This window comes from Brassica oleracea, chromosome C5 (genome assembly GCF_000695525.1).
Source record: "Brassica oleracea var. oleracea cultivar TO1000 chromosome C5, BOL, whole genome shotgun sequence".
NCBI lineage: Eukaryota > Viridiplantae > Streptophyta > Magnoliopsida > Brassicales > Brassicaceae > Brassica > Brassica oleracea.
Window position 1 is genome coordinate 9,547,384 of NC_027752.1, and position 19,097 is coordinate 9,566,480.

Below are 19,097 nucleotides of genomic sequence, written 5' to 3' on the forward strand. Positions count from 1 at the left end.
AAATCTTTTAGTATCTTGTTTTTTTTATTTATCCAGAGGCACATGCGTTCTATAAAAGTAATTCACAGTGCCATGCATCCATATTCCTCACCAGGCTAACTTACCCTTATCGTCATCATCGTCGTCTATGAACAGCGATTCTTGTTCGTATACGTTTATTCTTCAGCAAAGGACTAGTAGTCAAGCGAAGAAGAAAGGGCCGGGAGGCAGAAAAAGAGACCGCCGTGAGAGTTCATGCGTTTATATAAGAAGGCGAGAGTAAGAGATGTGATTGCAGCAAGAAAAGAGATAGAAAATCATGAATGTTTTGTTTATTGCGCAAAGAAAAAGAAAAAGTGCTTGGAGAGGAATGAAGAGGAAGTTTGGTTGTATGTCTTCTTCTACTCGCAACAGGGCTATCAATTAGTAATGTTTCAATCTAGTATACCAATCGGTTTGAAACAAAAGAAAGAGTGAGAGAAGTCATATCAAAACATATTTACAATCTAACAAACCAAGTATCAGAACATATAGTAATTTAAATTGGGAGCTTTAGAGAGTCATGCTTCTTGGTTTCAGGGTAATTTAGTTTTTTTTTTACACGGCTAAACAACAGAAGCAAGAAGAAACAACATTCTACTCCTTAGCCAAACATCCCCAGAACGAACTAAGACTAGCTGCAGCAAGCCACAAATGGTTAAACAAGTTTGGCATCACTGTACTTACAGGAACTGTTATAAAAGTCAGGGCTTGTTTCTTTTAGCTGATGCAGTTAAGATCGGTGTTTCTGGCTTCTTTGGATTGCAGCTTGCAGGCTCTCTTCATTCTCTTTGCTGCTTGGACAAACCCCATAATAACTTGAAGCTCATCCATTTGCTGAAAAATATCATAACATATTTAAATTGTTTTATCAGAACCAAAATTATAATAATACATGAGACGGATCAAGTGAAGTCTGAGTAGGATATCAAATGTACCTGAGACATAAAGTGTCTCTGAACAATGTCAATTAGTTGCTCCTTTGATGGATTTGGAACTGCATCCACCTACAAGGAGTTTATTCATGAGCAAAAGGACATAGAGTTCTAGAATGATGAGCAAAGAGAAGGTTTTCTTTTTTATTCTTAAAATCAGCTTACGAGGTTGAAATGTTGCCAATATTTCAGCAATGCAGGCATTTCCAGTTTGCTTAGATCAACCTTCTGCATGAAATCATTTAATCTCGCATTAGCACAAGATCTTTTTTTTTTGAAAACATTTTTTTTTAAAACACACATTAGTACAAGATCAGTCGCGTAATGTTCAATAGCAAATGGAATAAACCTCAAAGATTTTAATACATACCATCATGTTCTGAGGGGGAGTAAAAGCAGAGCTTTTTGATTGTGAGTCAGATGATAAAGATCTGCTCAGGGTCTTGTGGGATGACCGTGATGATCTCTGCCTTCTTAGCTTCGACTTATGAGGCTTCAGAGTGTCCTCGGATGCTGGAAAAGAAACAACTTGTCAAAGAAACAAGGCTGAGAATATCAGTTTAAAAAGTTACAGCTTTTATGTGTCTCCAATGAACAATATGCCTCTTAGTAACTCACTGGAGACTAAAAATAGTTGAAAACTCTCTTATCAAAGTATTTTAACAATTGAAAGAATCCTTAAAACTCATTCCTTTTCTTCTTTTGTTTTTTGCTGAAAAATGGAAAATCAGAAATCTTAAAGAAAGACACCAGGAATCAAACTTACTCATGTCAGAACCATTCCTCAGTGTGTTTTCGAAATCAAGATCATCGTCTACTTCGTTTCCAGTAGGAGCTTCAAGGACACTGAGTGCATTCCTCTGCAATTTTACTTCTATTCCATTTGTCAATACCTAAAAAGAAACAACAATGGTTGGGATTAAATATTTTACTCCATAAACAAGTACTGACAGATTTATTTAACTAAACTCCACAAGAAAAAGAGTAGATATGATATGTTCCCATATAATTGAAAGAAACTTTATCTTATTTCCATGGGAACTGGTGGGAATGTGATATTATAACTAGTACTGAGAGAAAATCGTATATAATATTCAGATTATTGTTTAAAGTTGAAAAAGCCAGAATATAAACAAAAAGGATCTTGGCAGAACAATTTATAATATTAAACTATATACTAAACCAACCAGAGGAAAAAAAGATTTTGGTAAAAGAAAAGTCGACAGAATTGACACTGCTTGGGGACGAAAATGACTCAACTAAACAAAAAAAACAAATGATTATCATTAAAAAAAGACTCTTAGTCTTAAATTTCAAAAGGCCAGCTTGAATCCATTTGGTGGAGAAACATGATGGATAATTAGATAACAAGTGCACATTTGATATGATGTTTTTTTGTTCAACAGGCGCGAAAAATATAAAGTTGTCTTTATTTTCTGCCTAACTCAAAAATCCCATTATCTCCTATAGATGATTCCTGAGATTGAGCCTGAATCTCAGCAAGAAACATCAAAAATAGATGCAAACAAAGTTTAATAAGAAAATAACAATAAAAAAAAAAAAATCAATGTAGGCTTCATGAATAACCTAACAACTAAAGAACACCAAAAGCAAGGTTGAACAGTTGTAAAAAAAAAGCCAGTAAAACAATAATGGTAAACTTAAATGCCAACATGCATGCAAAGAAGCTCAATCGAGGAGAAACATTACAACTACTTAGTGAATCTGTAACTAGTAAATCGAAGCGATATATCATTTAAGTAAAGACATTTCCCAGAAACTAAATCATATCCAGAAATTCAAGAAAAAGAAAAACCCAAATTCGAAAACTTTACAGATTCATTAGATTGAATTCAAATTTGATAAATCTAGAGTAAACCCAGATTGGATCGAAACGTTTTTTCACTTACTAAAAAAAAATTAAAGAATGAAACTTTGGTTCACTAACCAGCCAATGCCAACCACCAAGACCGACAGCTTTTTTGACAACACCTCGAAGACCAACAAGCACCGATTTGGTTCGGTTGTTTCCGGTCACCACCACTTTCGTATGACGTGGCAGAACAGTTAACTCCTCTTCGCTGCTGCTGTCTCCGCAAAAGCTCTTTACTTGACGAAATCCGCCATTAACGACTCCCGAGCTATCCACAGTTTCCAGCATTCTTCTTCTCTAATTCGATTTAATAAGGGGGAAACAAAGATTCTGAATTTCAGCTCTCCATACTGCTACAAGATCGAAGATCATGCATTGCCAGAGAGTGAAAGTTAGATGATCTCCAAGGAGATCTTGAAAATGTAAAAAATTATTAGGGTTGTTCCACAAGCAGAAGCAGAGAGAGAGAGAGAGAGAGAGAGAGACAGAGTAAAGGGGAGGAAGCGAGGGAAAGAGAAGAGAGAGAGAGAGGGTGATGATAGCGACCGGCTCCGAACACGTTGACCAATTAAAACTCACCACGTAAGCATTGTACTGACACTATATGCGTTATGCAGAAACAGAACCGGTTTTTCAAAAAAATTTCTTTGGATTTTTTAACCGAAGGTTACTTTTCGTAATTTTAGACACGCGATTGACCTGAATGGTTGACTGGTGTTTAATAAAGACAGGCATGAATGGGACCCATTTTGCAGTAAATGACGCTTGTATCCTTCTTCATGTCACTTTTCTCCTTTGTTTGAAATTTAGCTTGCCTCTGTCCTTATCTAATAAATTTTCTCTTTTATAATGGCTCTCCCTTTGGTAGAAAAATATTTATTTTTAAACAAATAAAATGTTCCTTTTTTGTTCTTGTAAATCTATGTTCTGTAATCAGAAAAAAATAAAAGAATCCAAGGAAACAATTGCTGGTTTAGAATATAATATCAGTGAAATTAATGGAACACATGCATCAAAATAAACAGTCTACAATAATTATCAACTCATTTAATGCCTAAAAATCCTTTATTAAATGATAACTCTGTTTTATTTCAAGAAGTACAATGGTTTGTAAAATTACAAATCAATACGACTCTTTAAATATCATGGTGTTGTTAAGAAAAATAATACAAGGGATACATGCTTCAAAAAATAGATTGGTCCTATGCCATTTTTTTTTATTTTAAATTAGTGACATAAATTTTAAAATCAACCTTTAATATGTAAAAACTAAAAAATTGGGACCCTGAATAATAAAGAAATTTTGGCTAAAAATGTGGGACTCTGTGCATATGCACTCTTTGCACTCCCCTCGAACGAGTAATGTATGGATATAAAAACGAAATATAATACTTTCCCTCCGTTCCTGAAAATAAAATTTTATAGCTTTGTTAATTGTTCCACAAAGATAAAATTTTTATATTTTAAGGTATTTTTTATACTTTTGAGAAACATTAATTGAGAATGTTTGAATTGATTAAATTTCATTGGTAAAAAGTTATTGAAAAATGTATAATAAAGTAAATAATAAATTAAATTATAAATATTTATTAAGTTCTTAATAAACATAATAAACGTACATATTCTAGAAAATCTTACTTTCGGGAACGGAGAGAGTATTATAATTAGAAAATTATAATATTAATATCTCAAAGCAAGTAATACAACAAATCATAACAATATTAATATCTAATAATTTTTAAACATTAACAATGCTGAGAAAAAAATATTTATATCTAATAGTTTTTAAACTCTTAAAGTAATTAAGTAACAAATGTAATTATATGTTGACTGAATTTTGCAGAAAATAATTTCTTTACTATTTTCTTATAATTGTTTTATTTAGTTTGATTATGGAAGATTAATTGAAAACCTGGTCAGAGTGATGTTACGAAAGGTCCTTAAACCAAACCAGCAGCCATCAAGCTATGTTTTTGTGTGTATGAATTAATATCTTACTAATTAAAAAGGAGAAATGGTTTTTTACCTTTTACTATGTAAAATTACACAGCTTTAAATCAATTATTTGTCCATAACTTTTACGGGGTCACTGATTGTCATAGTCACAGTTTACAAAGGTCACCCCCACAAATAAAACAAACCGTCCCCATATTTGGGGAAACAATCAAAGCGACCCCTCACCAAACCCCTGCTTCAATTATTCACAACTTTTAATGCTTACCATCTCCCTCCCTCCCATCAAAAAATCAAATTCTTAATATACTTTAAAACATAAAAAGCTATAAATAAACCTAGGGACCAAAAATGGGCCTTTTGCTTATTTGAATTAAATGAACAGAAACTGTTAGTTCACCGGCGATCTTTTTAAGGATTAAATGTAAACATTCAAAAGCCCAGGGTTAATTATGACCAGTTGTAAAAACTCGAGGGGTTTATAAGAAAAGTTCATAAAAAGAATCGTTTTTGGAGGGTTTTGTTTGAAGCAGAGGTTAAAGAAGAGATTGAACAGCCGTTAATGGCGAAACCTGATCAGCTTACTCGCTTCCTTGATTCAGGTATCTACGAATCCGACGATTCTAAATGGTTATTCTTAGACCCAGTTCGTATAATCAACCGTTCGCACACTCGATTTAGGGTTTCACCTTGTGCTTACTACTCTCGTTGCTTCAACTCAAAGCATCTCAATCCACAAAACGAACTTCCTAATCCGAGAAAGCGTAAACGGAATAAGCAGAAAAACCCTAGCTTTCACCTTCCTAGTGCAGCAGAGCAAGCTTCTAATCTTCGTCATCAGGAGGCGAGGCTGTTTTTATCTGAAGCGTATGAATCGCTTTTAGAGGAAACCGAGTTGTTAAGTTTAGTAAAGGGTCTAAGTAGTGACGATGATGATGGTTTGTTGAGGACCAAGTGTTGTGAAGACGATGAAGTCTCTTTTGTTGAGCTTGGAGGAGTGTGGCAAGCTCCTCTGTACGAGATAACACTGAGTTTGAATCTACATTGTGATGATAACAAAGGTTTTGTCTTTCTCTATATCTTTATCTGAAAAACAATGAATTTGATTACGTGGTCTTTAATTGGTTGCTCACTAGAGAAGTGCAGTGAAGAGAGAGTGTTCAAGGTGTTCAATAACCTAGTAGCGAACGAGACAGAAGAAGAAGTTGATGCTGAGTTTTCCAACCGGAGATATATAGTGCCTAGAAAGAGCTGCTTCTACATGGTTTGTGCTAATTTATGATTGCTCTCTAAAGATTTAATTTTTATTTGACTAAGCTCATGTGTGATATGGTTCTTCTCTTGTTTTCATGTTGCCTCGAAGTCTGATTTACTGCACCTCCGAAACCTTGTTCCTGGTAACTATTGTGCTATAGTCCATTATATACATATTGCTGCTTTAGAGTAAAGTCCCTTGTAGAACGATCAGTCATGACCATATCAGTAGGCGACTTTGAGCCTAGTTATGTATTTATCTTATTGACGTTATATGTGCAGCTAAACATGAAGAAGGCTTCAATCTTATAGTTATTGATCCGCCCTGGGAAAATGCAAGCGCTCATCAGAAGTCAAAGTTTGTTCTTCTTGCCTCTGTTATATAATATGTTAATATCGACTTGAGGAATAAACTGTTTTGTATTTGAATGAGAGTGCATGAGACATGTTTTTTTTTTGGGTCTTGTTTTAGGTATCCGACTTTACCAAACAGATACTTCTTATCCCTCCCAATCAAACAGCTTACTCATGCTGAAGGAGCTCTCGTGGCTTTGTGGGTGACCAATAGAGAGAAATTACTTAACTTTGTTGAGAAAGAGCTATTCCCTGCGTGGGGAGTTAAGTACGTTGCTACAATGTATTGGTTAAAGGTTGATCCAAACTTGCACCTCTTGATTTCTGAGTTTGCGTACATGACTTGAAATTTTCTCACGTTGTCTATGTTAAACGTTTCAGGTGAAACCAGACGGTACAATGATTTGCGATCTGGACCTTGTCCATCATAAACCTTATGAATATCTAATACTAGGCTACCGCTTTACCGAGGTAAGTTTAGTCAATTATTATTGTCTTTGAAACTTGGATAATCTGCAAAACTGAGTTTCTGTTTCTATGTTACAGCTTGCAGAATCAAAACACAGGTCAGATTTTGAACTCTTGGATAAGAACAAAATAATCATAAGCATCCCTGGAGATTTTTCGAGGAAACCCCCAATTGGAGGTATATTTCCTACATCTTTGTTTTACAATCTTCATCAAATTCAAGAGCTTAATGCAGTTTATTGCAATTCTAGCTGTACAACTTCCCTGATTCTTTTTCTTTCACTTGGACTTTTTTTGTGTAGAGATACTAAAGAAACATGTTCCCGGGTCTCAACCAGCTCGGTGCCTTGAGCTATTTGCTAGAGAAATGGCAGCTGGATGGACCTCTTGGGGAAACGAACCGCTTCGCTTCCAGGACTCGAGATACTTCTTGAAAGATTAATGGGATGCATTAACAAGCAGGTTTTAGCCAGAAGAATACTGTGGCTTGGGCCTATTTTCATTGTGGGGACATAGTGAGGAGTCCTTTGGGCAGGACTATAATCCTGTGAAACGACACCGTTGAAGGAGCAGACGGTTTTAAAAAGTCGAGAAGCCTGAAAGAGCTACAGTTAGATTATTGTCTGAGAGAGTCAGAACTGTACCATCATTTTTCTTTTGACATCATTGTACCATCAATTTAGTAAGCTTATTTTTTCTCCTGTCATGGCAGATGTTTCAGAGCAAAATAAGATATCATCAGGAAAGTAAGATCACATAGTGTATTAATATCACAATTCATTAGATTTTAATTCTTTTAAAAAAACAATATGAATAACTAAAGGCAGTAAAATTAATTCAATAAGTGACTACTCGTAGAAAGATCATATCTGCTTTGATGGTGTGGGGGCAAATCCACTATCCCATTTTCCTATTATGTTCAATGAACTATACAATTTTTTTAAAAAACATGAAAATTAAAGAAAATCAAGACCAATGTATGGAAGGGCCACAACAATAATTCCAAGTATAGCTGATTGTCACAGCAATCAAATTTTATGCTTACAAATATTACAGATTATTTAATCCAACCATAAACGGTTTCAAGTTTGACTGAACATTGTCTTTGTAAATCAATATTAAACTAGACATTAGCTTATGATATGGTAAAAACGTTTGTATAAAACCAGATAAGCTAATGTGGAACTATATATATATGGAGGCAAGCTTTTCAAATTTTATAAATAAACTCCATACCTACATAAGAGTTTAGTTTTTTTTTTTGACTAAAGGCTTAAGAGTTTAGTTTAAAGATGGCATCTTAATCATCCATCAGAATCCGACTTGCATATTTTGTTTTCACAATATTATCAATTAAAATTTATTAAATTTTGGTAGAAAGCAAACAAAGTAAAAAGAAAAAGATAGCAATCATTAGACAGCACATGATGATAATATTACATACACCACTAATCAGGACAAAAGTGAACATTTCTTTTGTTTTTGTTTTCACACTATAGGCTCTATAGTGACAATTAATTTGTAATTAAAATAAAAAATCACTAAATATTATGAGGCGTAAATTAATTTGTTTTCTATTAACATGTCCGGAAAACCAATCAGGTGGGGTGTTCCACGGTCATACTATCAAGGGACCCATTTCAATAAAACGACCCCACATGTCTCTCCTCTCTTCTCTTTATAATCTGGTCATTTTACAAAGATCGAGAGAAACACACAAAAACGTACTTCCTCAACTGATTCACTGCGCAAAACCACACCATAAGTTACGTACGCCACAGGTAATCTCACCATTCGTCAAAAACTAGATAGACACGTGGCTAATTTACGTCAAAACACAATCATCCAGTTTTTTTGCTTTATTTAATTGATTTAATAATGGGAAAGATTCTTTGTATCATTCCAGCGAAGAGAGAAAAAACGGCTTCCTCGTGAGCACTAACTCCTCTCACTCTTTCCGAAGGTGGTTGAGGGAAGAAGATGACGTCTGACGGTGCGACGTCGACGTCAGCAGCAGCAGCAGCGTTGGCGACGAGGAGGAAGCCGTCTTGGAGAGAGAGGGAGAACAACAGGAGGAGGGAGAGGAGGAGAAGAGCCGTAGCTGCGAAGATCTATAACGGTCTTAGAGCTCAAGGTAACTACAATCTCCCCAAGCACTGCGACAACAATGAAGTCCTCAAGGCTCTTTGTTCCGAAGCTGGTTGGGTGGTTGAAGAAGACGGAACCACTTATCGCAAGGTATATCTATAGATCTGAGCTTTATATATGTCTGAAAGTTTCTGAAAATGGATCTAGTTACTATATTTAGATCTCTTCATTGGTTGAATTTTCTTTGACCGTCAGGGACATAAGCCTCTGCCTGGTGACATAGCTGGATCATCCTCTCGAGCCACTCCTTACTCTTCTTCTTATAACCAAAGCCCTTTCGAGAGTCCCATCCTTTCTTACCAAGTCAGTCCATCGTCTTCTTCATTCCCTAGCCCTTCTCGTGGCGACAACATCTCCACTATCTTCCCTTTCCTCAGGAACGGTGGGATCCCTTCGTCGCTTCCTCCTCTCAGAATCTCAAACAGTGCTCCCGTCACTCCACCTGTCTCTTCCCCAACTAATAAACACCCCAAGCCGTTACCTACTTGGGAGTCTTTTACCAAACAGTCCATGGCCATTGCTGCTAAACAGTCAATGTCTTCTTTTAAGTACCCGTTCTACGCGGTTTCTGCGCCCGCGAGTCCCACTCATCATCGCCAGTTCAATGCACCGGCTACTATACCTGAGTGCGATGAGTCTGACGCTTCAACTGTTGATTCTGGTCATTGGATAAGCTTTCAGAAGTTCTCACAACAGCAACAGCCGTTCCATGGGGTGTCGTCTGCAGTGCCGGCTTCTCCTACCTTCAACCTAGTGAAACCACCAGTGCCTCAGCGGCTATCTCCAAACACTGCGGGAATCCAAGAGATTGGTCAAAGCTCGGAATTCAAATTTGAGAACAGGCAAGTTACGCCTTGGGAAGGGGAGAGGATCCATGATGTGGCTATGGAGGATCTTGAGCTCACACTTGGAAACGCTAAAGGTCGTTAGTTGATATATGAAGAACAAAAGGACCCGTTGTGGCTTGTCGGGAGAAAAAGGTTGAGGAGTGTTAGTGTGTTGTTCAGTTCATGGTTTTGGTTCTTGTACTAGAATCCTTATTCATAGTACCAGTAAGAGTTTGTTTCACATTGCATTATTTTGTAGATAGACTGTGTAAGATGTATGTTTCTATTATGTATCATTATTCCTTTTAGAGTCTTGTAAGACATTAAAAATTATTTTATTATGAAGTGGCTTGAGCTTGAGACATGGCTAAGGATGAAACAACGGAAAGTGGAAGGGCCGAAAAAGAGTCCAAGAGAGAACAATGTTGAAGAAAAAAGGTTCATTATGTAAAAAGGACTTGAGATTTTAGTCATAAGTTACACAAAATCCATAATACAAAAAAAGAAGACATGAAGCATTAAACATTAAAACAATAAGGGAAAAGTAAAATTAGAATCACAAAATGTCAAGAAACTGTGAAACTTTTGAGCCTACCCCCCTCCCTGCTTACCCGGTGAATGAATCATTCAGAACCATCAGGGAAGCTATCAAGCGCGTCTTGCTTACCGTTTACATAGAACTCAACCACAGCTTGCATTCTGTAAAGCTTATCTGGATGGTAATTCACATGAACAATCACCGGCTTCACCTTCTTCTTCAGTTCCTGATCCTTCCTAACAGTCTTGAAAAGCACCTTACTGTTCATAAACTCATACATATCCATCACTCTCTTGGAGGCATGCAGCCCAATGTAGTCAGGATGCGAAGGATAAAACAACTCCTCATTAAAAACCGCTTGGTCCCATAGTTTAGCCTTGGAGAGCCTATCCGCTACACGATCAAGCAGCTCTATCGATGGAACAGTAGGCCTCAGATAGAAAAACCCGGAATTGAAAACCCATATCCTCATGGTGTGAGCGTACCTAGCCCATCCCATGGCCGGCTCATCAAACACATCGTTGAATCCGTAAGCCGTCATGTTGCTATGCCCATCGCTCATCGACTCAACGTCAGAGTCTCTGTACAGATGCCTAAACGGGTTCTGCAAGAAGACAATGTCCACATCCGAGAGGAGCACACCGTATCCGAGCTGCAAGAACTCTCTCAACACGCGGAACTTAAGTCCGGATACGGCGTGGTTGCCTCCGGTTTTCCCGACCGTGTCCACGTCCTTGTCCGGATCTCTCTTGTAATAAGCAACATCGTTTGATTTACAGAAGTTCTCGATGTAATCGTCCAACGCAACGACGAGGTAGTTTTTTATACCCAATCTCTTCACGCTGGCGATCTGAACCTCTAGCATTGCTTTGACGTTAGAGTTTGCGAGAGCCACGATCACCTCTTTGTCGACAGCGATGTCCTCTAGAATCTTTGCTAGCCTCGGGTTAACGGATTCGTCGGGGAGGATGGTTGGATTAGTTCTCAGACTCTTGACTGTTCCGAAAGGACCAGCCTTGATCTGTGATCCCAAAGACAGAACTTGTTTTCTTGCATTGTCTGATCCTTGCTCGGCTAAACGCAGCTTCTCCGTTAGATCTCTGAGCTGCTTCTTCAGCTCAGCGTTCTTCTCTGAGAGAGATGCAAAGTCTGATTTCAGCATCTTGATACGTGCGGGGGATTCACAAGAAGATGATCCAACCTGAAACAAAGAAAGTAATGAACTTTCACCAAGTCAACTACAACCTCAAACTAATCTCTAACACAAACACAACACCAAGAAAAGTTTTCATTTTTATTACACAACACATTGCAATTTAAGACCTAAAATGGCTGAGACTAGCGCAGGGGATTCTCAATTCAGGTCAAATCAATCTAGGTAACTTGTTCTATAGGTTTAGGGCGCAAGATCGAGTACCTGGACGCGTTCATTAGCTGTAAGAGACGAGCTCGAGGTGAAGAAGCCGTTGGGGAACAGAACGGCGCAAACGCAGCCGATGATGATACCGATGAGGATGGCGATCGCGATTCGAGATCCACGGAGCTGTTGGGTTCTGTCTCTACGACCAGCCATGGCCGTTGACTTTCTCTCCTCAGAGACGCAGAAGCTTAAACTGAAATTGACTCCTTCTCTGATTTATCCAAACGAGACACGTTTGTGCAATGTGCAGCTGGATCAGAGAATTTTTCAGACAAAGCCCTAGAAAATGTGGTGTTTTCTTTCGGTGGGGTTTGAAGTTGTTGAGAGAAGAAGAGAGAGCTTGATTGGCCTGTTCTGCGTAGACAACGACGACGACGATGAATCAGAGAGAGGCTGCTAAGTAGTGTTCCTCTACTTCACGGTGTAGATTTATTTCTCAAGTTCAGTAGTTTCAAATGAAGGCTGGACCGTTCGATGAGATGACTTGATACATCTGACGGTCATCATAGCAAAATATAAAACCTGCAAGTGGTAATTAATTTTATGAATATTATGAATGAAGGTAACTGGGAAATAGAATGCAAATGAGTGGAATAAAAGCAGTTATAAAATAAAAAAAAGTAGAATTTTATTCCATTTCATTTCATATACATATGAGCTTTTTTAATCATAAATATTTCATAATTTGCCATTAGAATGAGATTTGTTGCTTTTTTTTCCCATTTAATTGGTAGTATTTTTTGAAATTCATGGAAATAATTCATTCCATACAATTTTATTCCAAAAAGTAATAATTCAGTTGCACTCCAAAGAGAGATAGGAGAGAGATTAAAAAAAAAACTTAAATAACGCCTCACATCTACTTGGTAGCACGATCACACATGATAGACCGACCAAACACACTACATGATTGAGATTAGTTAAGCTGTCAAGCCTTGAATCGCATCTTTACTACCAAACGTCTATATTAGTGATCAAGAACGTGGCTTCAGCCCAGATTTTGGGTTGTGTGCATCACTTTGCAAAGAATTTAACATTATTCAAACATTTTGAAGAGAATATCTGTAAAATTACAAAAGGAAGGAATAACAAAAAGCCCAAGAATTACAAAGTGTATTAACTTTCTTACACGTCAAAATTCAAATGCAAAAAGTCACAGATATTCTTTTTAACTCTCGTCGTCCATAACTTTGTTGTTACCATACAAACTATCTCTTCTATTACCAAACCCGCTTGAATCAAGCCCCGACCCGCCTCGATAGTTATTATGATCCTGTGCCGTTGTTCTGTACCCTCCTCCATCCACCGGAGCTCTCGAACTCTGGTCGTTACGATACGGCGACGCACCAACGTACCTTCTACGTAGATCCATGAGGTCATCGCTTCTCCTAGCAGGCTCAGTAAAACTCGGCTCTTTCGCGGAGCTGTTCTGTCCAGCTGCCGTCGGAGTAAAAGGATCATCTGGTCCCCAGGCCGTGAGAGACTCTTTCTTCTTTGCAAAAAAATGCCAAGCTCCGAATAGAAACAGTATGAAGAAGAACACAGGACTGCTCCAAAGCATTGTGTTGAACTCTCCTTTGAGACTCGGAAGCTTCGACTTGTAAACACCGAAGTACCCGTCTCCTAAACCCATCACAAGAAGATTCTCTCTGTCGCTAGCTATCAAAGGCCTCGCCTTTACACCTACATTTCTCGAAGAGGACTGACGATGGCTCAAGAACGAGGATCTGATCTCTTCCAAACCAGCGGAGAACAAGAGGCGAGGACCAGCGGTTCGTACGTAATGCTGAGTCGATACATTAAAAGCGAAAACTTTGTCTTCGTTGATTACAAGAAGGTAACCTTTGATTGATTGTAACGCGACTGGCTCCTCCATTTGAAACTTTTTCTTGGATCTAACTCTGCATTTGAAGTTCATTATATCTCCGTGAAGCAGCACGTGAATGATCTCGCCTTCCGATGTGAATCCGTAAGCTTTGGACCTTTCCGTCGCGTCGAAAACGTAGCTTCTCGCAAGAGAATGGTTTAGTCCTTCGCATTCGGTTTCTCTTATCTTCATGCTCCTCAAGTCCAACGAACCGGCGCCAGACTCGGTGAGGAACAACAGCCTCTGCTTCAAGAACACTAGCGGTCTACTCGTCGGGATAACCGAACCGTAAACCGTCCGGTTCTCGGTTAAAACCGTCAGCTTCCCGCTGAGATCCGTCGCTAAAACGTACCGAACACGACCCACGTGGTGCACTTCCAACAGCGTCACGGGATCAGCCGAATCATCCACGTCGAAAGCCCCGACGTGTTCCATCGAGACCGAGTTGGAGTTCCAGTCTTCTCCACTCGATCCCTCGTGGATCCGGTGGAACAAAACGGCGCCGTTCTGATGACCAGTGACGACGAAACTCGAGTTCTTAAACATCGAAAGATACGAAACCATAGCTGTGACGGGGGAATCAACGGTGGTGAAGAACTCGATCAAAACGTCACCGTTTCTCAAGAACACGTAAACTCTACCTCTAGAGTCCCCGATCGCGAAGTACTTGCTCGAGCCTTCCAAGTCTTTAAACGGCAAGACGTTGATACACGTGGCGTCGGAGTCGAGCTTCACTGCCGATGTGAAGGAGAATCTCTCCGTCCAAAAGGGGCTGTACTTTGTCACTGAGAACGCCTTGGCTCCTCCTCCTCCGATGGCTTCATCATCTGATTTAGAGATCTCGTTCTTCGATTCAGATAACTTAGCGTCCAGATTCGAGACGATCTCGGTCAGATTCTTGACGAGTTCCTCGAGTTTGTGCAATAGAGCATCTTCTCGGGTGGGTTCGGTAACCGACGCAGCTACATCGGTGGAAACAACGTCTTCTGTTTCGTCAACGATAGCCGGAGACTCGTTGGCATACGACGGCGAGATAAAAAGCAGAGTGAGGGTGATTATAAAGTAGAAGGTGAAAAGGAAGGACTTGCCGTTTCGAGGATCCGCCATTGAAGTGATGAAAAAGTGAAGTCCTTTTTTGCCGTGTCTGAATCAGTGAGTAACCGCCATATATGTAGATCTGTTAGGAGATAAGCGGTTTAGGATCTGGAAGATGAACTGGTTGGAGTTTAAACTGAGATTTTGGTTTTGGGTTTGTTTAGTAAGAAAAATAATTGTCCGAACTTTTATGTCCGAGATTTTGATCCGGTCGTCTTCAGTCAAGGTGAAGAAGCTTGGCGCTACGAAAAGATCAGATACATGTCTTTTAAGATATTTTTGAGACTTTTTTTTTTGACATCAGCATTCAACAATCACAAATTTAACCAATTAAATTTGTTGTGGTTGGGTGTATATGTTCATTTTGTCTTTAACGTATGACTAAATCAGTAATTATTATCTTTTGGATCAAAAATTGAAACTACCTTCACGAAAATCTAACTCATAAAGTATATCAGCGAATGCCTGGCTTGTGAATTGATAGATAGAGATAGAGAAAAGACATCGTAAGACGTTATCTCTTACAGAAATAGAAGTTATAAATTAATTAATTAATGTAAAAACGCATATTCAATTAACTCTAAAACGCATAATTTGGTTTTTGGATTTAAAACTTTTTTGTTTGTTTCAGGTTAAATCAAGGGGAATTGCATCATACATCCATCAAACGAATTATAATTCACTCACTACATAAAAACCATGTTTTTTCAATATACATTGTACACATTATAGATTATTGTCATATTACCCTTTTTAACCAACTGGTGAAACCTACTAACAAAAATAATTAAAAAAATTATAAAAAACTCTTAGCCACATCTATCACCACCACGTCACGTTTCTACTCCACCATCTCTTTCCACTATCTCTCTTTCTTCTTCAGATTATCAACAAAATCATACATTTTTTTCTGTCACATAATTTTTCTCTTTCAATACTTCATCAAAAGAACAATCAATTGTTTTAAAGAAGAGACAACGATGAAGTCATAGACGGTGAGCACACACAACAACTCTTTCATTTTTTTTTTTTTTTAAAAATCTATTGATTCTCACAATCATGCTTTTGTTTACATACTCTGTTTTCGTTTCTGTTTTTGTTTTATAGATCTAGTGGTGAAGAACAACAACGGCGAATCGGTAAAAGCATCATCGTGTCAGGAAAAAGAGAAGAGATAAAGACGATCTCTATATGCTAGTGAAGAATAATGATGGTGAACGAAATGAATGTGTATCAACCTGTCTAAAAAAAGAATTGAAGAAGATGAACTCGCCGTCTATACAATATTTGGTGAAATGAATAGTATAATATATATTCTTAAGTATAGCTACCTATGTACGGTTACCATACTATTTGAGACATATTTCTATACTACTCCTTAAAAATGTAATAATATGTTATGTTTTTAAATTTGATAGGTCTCTTCTTTGTCATTTTGTGTGATTGATTGTAATATGAAATTCATTTTTCGAGTGTTGGACAAATTTGATTGTTTGGAACATTCGTTTACTATACTACTTAGACTATATGGAATATAAGACATGCAACATGCTAACCAAGTAAATGTGATTTCAAATGTTTAATATTGGAAAACAATTTATAGATTGTATTTGGGTTTATAGGTTCCTGCCTAGGGTTTAGATTTACTAATTAAATAAAGGTTTGGGTATAGTAAACCATATTATATACATTTTATTTGGGTTTATACTTCCTTGATTATGGTTTAGCTTAATCTATTTATTTAGGTTTATGGTATATTTGGATCAGGGTTTAATGACTAGAATTTAGAGTTTAGTATTTAAAAGGTGAGATGGTACGGTTGGGGTCAGCATTAACTTCTTTCATGCAATCATAGACATTTTATAGTTTCACCAATATGTACTATGTTGTTTATTTTGTCCCATTCTATTTGGGTTTTGTGTTTATATTTGGGTTTATGGTTTATATTTGAGTTAGAGTTTAGTGATTAGAGTTTAGGGTTTAGTATTTGGAAATTTATGTTTGGGTTTCGTGTTTATATTTGGGTTTAGGGTTTATACACTTTTTATTTTTAAAAAATTTATTTTTCTATCCATTCATTCTACTGCATATAGTAAATAAATATATTGTAAATAAATTTGTGATATGAGTTAAAAAAATTTAGATGAATTAAATTGGTACGTGGTTATATGTGTTTCTATCAAATAAAGTAGTATTAATTTAATCTTCATCTTATATTATTTTGACCAAGTCATATTTAGCAATACAATATTAGCGGATGATTACAGAAAAAAGAGGCAGAACCGGATAATAAGTGACATAAATGATAGCTATTACATTACGTCAAAATCAATTTCCGCCAAAATTGGTTATTCAGCGAATTCACACTTAAATCAATTCACTTCACGAACTAAACAATAATATCACAGATATCATTAAGTTTTTAGCCGCCGACCCTTTTAGATGGCCACATTTAGAAATAGAATTACAGAAAAGCTCACATGCTGATAGGCGACAAGATCCACAGACTCTCCACGTGAAGTTTATTGGTCACAGTGAAGCAAAGCCCTCGATCTTTTCAAAACACATTGTCCCAATGCTCATACATAGACAATATTCCACCCAATCTCATACGAGATCTCGTAAACTTTGTTTCAATTTAAAGACCAACCAAAATCGAATGTATCAAAACCCTTTCTGTGTTCGGTCATTGAAAAAGAGAAATGTGAAATGAGGAGAAAGAGGAGTGTCTGAATAGCCAAGGAGACTGCCTACAGCCTAACCAACTCAGAGACTATCGATAAAGTCTTTGATATGGTGTTAAAGACGCAGGCAAGTCATCCTTGGCTACCACACAACTTCTCATTCTTCATGTCACCGTTTCTCTTTATATGTTTTTCCCTTTGTTGTGAAGTTGTTGATGTGTTTACACTCTAATACTATGTATATATAGGCCTAACGGCATGAACATCTAGTGGACACAAAATGTTTGACTCAACTTGTGTGCATGGCGGTGTTGGAATATGTTCTTAAAGATTTGGTACTGGAATGGTCTGATAAGTATAACAAGTTGGCTAACCATAATTAAATATTAGTTAGAACTTTGAAGAACGTTGTTTAAGTGTTGGAGGTCTATATTCACATGTGATATAGTGTTTAGAAGAACAAAAGCAATTCAAAGTGATATTTTCACTATGATAACTATCAACCAGTCTAGCTACCAAAATAATATCATTACAATATGACGATTGATCATCCATTATAGAGACAACCACCTGATTTTCTCAGTTTATAACTAAGTGTTTATTCATCTAGATAGATGGACGACATGTGAACGATTTGTTATCTTTGTCTACGTTTATATTTCTTCTGTCAGACAGAGTAAACAAGCGACATCAAAAGACAGGTCATCAACTCCATCAACGCTCCGAGGAACAGGAAGAAATTCAGGAACCTCATGACTTTTTGGTTGATTTAATCCTTTGCTATGGTTTTTCGGCCTTTTGCATCTTCAAGGGATTTCTTTAGACTCCATTTTGTTGTTTCACTCTACCAATTACCCTGTTTTTTACTTTCTTTTGTCAGGGCGCTGTGTTGTATAGATTAGTCTCTTTTGTAAGAAACAACTAGATTTGGATCCGCACGGTTGTGCGGGTATTAATTTTCATGTTTATATATATTTTTATTTCAATGACAAAAAATATATATATATATATATATATATATATTTACATAATTAGAATATATATTTTAAGTAACATATATATTTAAATGTTTATATATAATTATTTTAAATATAAGAATTTGATAGTTTTCATGCTGTAAGTTAATTGATTATTTCAAATCATCACATATATTTGGTATTTTTTATTATATATATTTTAAAATGATTTTTTATTCAATTATTATGATCTTGATCCGTAATTCAAAGCGCTAGGTTTTCTTTATCAATATTTTTTTTATGTTTATTCATTTAAGATAATAACTATATATATAAAAATTTAAGATAAGTTAATTTTATATATACATGAATTATCTAATTTACTAATGTTAACCCATTCTACCAACATATTATATTTCTAGCATAAATTTTTAATGTTTGTGAAAATAAAATATATTAATTTATCAGTTTAAAATAATTTTATCATATTTAGTTAAATACAATGTTTTATTTTAAAAATGATAGATATAATTATAAAATAGTAAAATTAGTAAAATATAATGTTTATAAAAGATAACTGAGTATATATGTTTGTGTATAGTAACATTAATTTCATTACTAGTTACAAAATTAATGAAAATATTTATATACAATTTTTTATAATTTAGATATTGTTATAATGTTTTTCAACACATTTGTTAAAAAAA

General features: G+C 36.5%; 5 protein-coding genes across 6 annotated transcripts; 2 read left to right on the forward strand and 3 right to left on the reverse strand.

Moving 5' to 3' along the window:
* Nucleotides 1-498: 498 nt before the first annotated feature.
* Nucleotides 499-3,335, reverse strand: LOC106292580. 2 transcript variants are annotated; one of them, XM_013728194.1, is made up of 6 exons: nt 2,902-3,335; nt 1,720-1,846; nt 1,324-1,481; nt 1,119-1,181; nt 957-1,025; nt 499-855 (listed from the first exon to the last, which is right to left on the reverse strand). In XM_013728194.1, the coding sequence occupies exons 1-6, from the start codon at nt 3,112-3,114 to the stop codon at nt 739-741; spliced, it is 747 nt and encodes a 248-aa protein (XP_013583648.1). In that variant the 5' UTR covers nt 3,115-3,335; the 3' UTR covers nt 499-738. The 2 variants fall into 2 exon arrangements, with proteins under 2 accessions (XP_013583648.1, XP_013583649.1); XM_013728195.1 differs by having other exon boundaries at nt 1,324-1,466; nt 2,902-3,333.
* Nucleotides 3,336-5,289: 1,954 nt separating this feature from the next.
* LOC106344053 (methyltransferase-like protein 2) lies at nt 5,290-7,561 on the forward strand. The gene is made up of 8 exons (XM_013783435.1): nt 5,290-5,840; nt 5,916-6,043; nt 6,143-6,176; nt 6,316-6,391; nt 6,506-6,683; nt 6,769-6,858; nt 6,934-7,033; nt 7,158-7,561. Exons 1-8 carry the CDS (start codon nt 5,342-5,344, stop codon nt 7,295-7,297), a joined length of 1,245 nt encoding a protein of 414 aa, XP_013638889.1. The 5' UTR covers nt 5,290-5,341; the 3' UTR covers nt 7,298-7,561.
* A 1,003-nt stretch (nt 7,562-8,564) lies between these two features.
* Nucleotides 8,565-10,187, forward strand: LOC106295000 (protein BRASSINAZOLE-RESISTANT 2). Its single transcript, XM_013730742.1, has 3 exons — nt 8,565-8,636; nt 8,762-9,093; nt 9,199-10,187. Exons 2-3 carry the CDS (start codon nt 8,836-8,838, stop codon nt 9,931-9,933), a joined length of 993 nt encoding a protein of 330 aa, XP_013586196.1. The 5' UTR covers nt 8,565-8,636; nt 8,762-8,835; the 3' UTR covers nt 9,934-10,187.
* A 66-nt stretch (nt 10,188-10,253) lies between these two features.
* On the reverse strand, nt 10,254-12,183 carry LOC106294999 (UDP-D-xylose:L-fucose alpha-1,3-D-xylosyltransferase 1). The gene is made up of 2 exons (XM_013730741.1): nt 11,786-12,183; nt 10,254-11,569 (listed from the first exon to the last, which is right to left on the reverse strand). Exons 1-2 carry the CDS (start codon nt 11,939-11,941, stop codon nt 10,454-10,456), a joined length of 1,272 nt encoding a protein of 423 aa, XP_013586195.1. The 5' UTR covers nt 11,942-12,183; the 3' UTR covers nt 10,254-10,453.
* A 652-nt stretch (nt 12,184-12,835) lies between these two features.
* LOC106296149 (uncharacterized membrane protein At1g75140) lies at nt 12,836-15,043 on the reverse strand. The gene has a single exon (XM_013732219.1). The coding sequence runs from the start codon at nt 14,760-14,762 to the stop codon at nt 12,957-12,959; it is 1,806 nt and encodes a 601-aa protein (XP_013587673.1). The 5' UTR covers nt 14,763-15,043; the 3' UTR covers nt 12,836-12,956.
* Between the last annotated feature and the right edge of the window lie 4,054 nt (nt 15,044-19,097).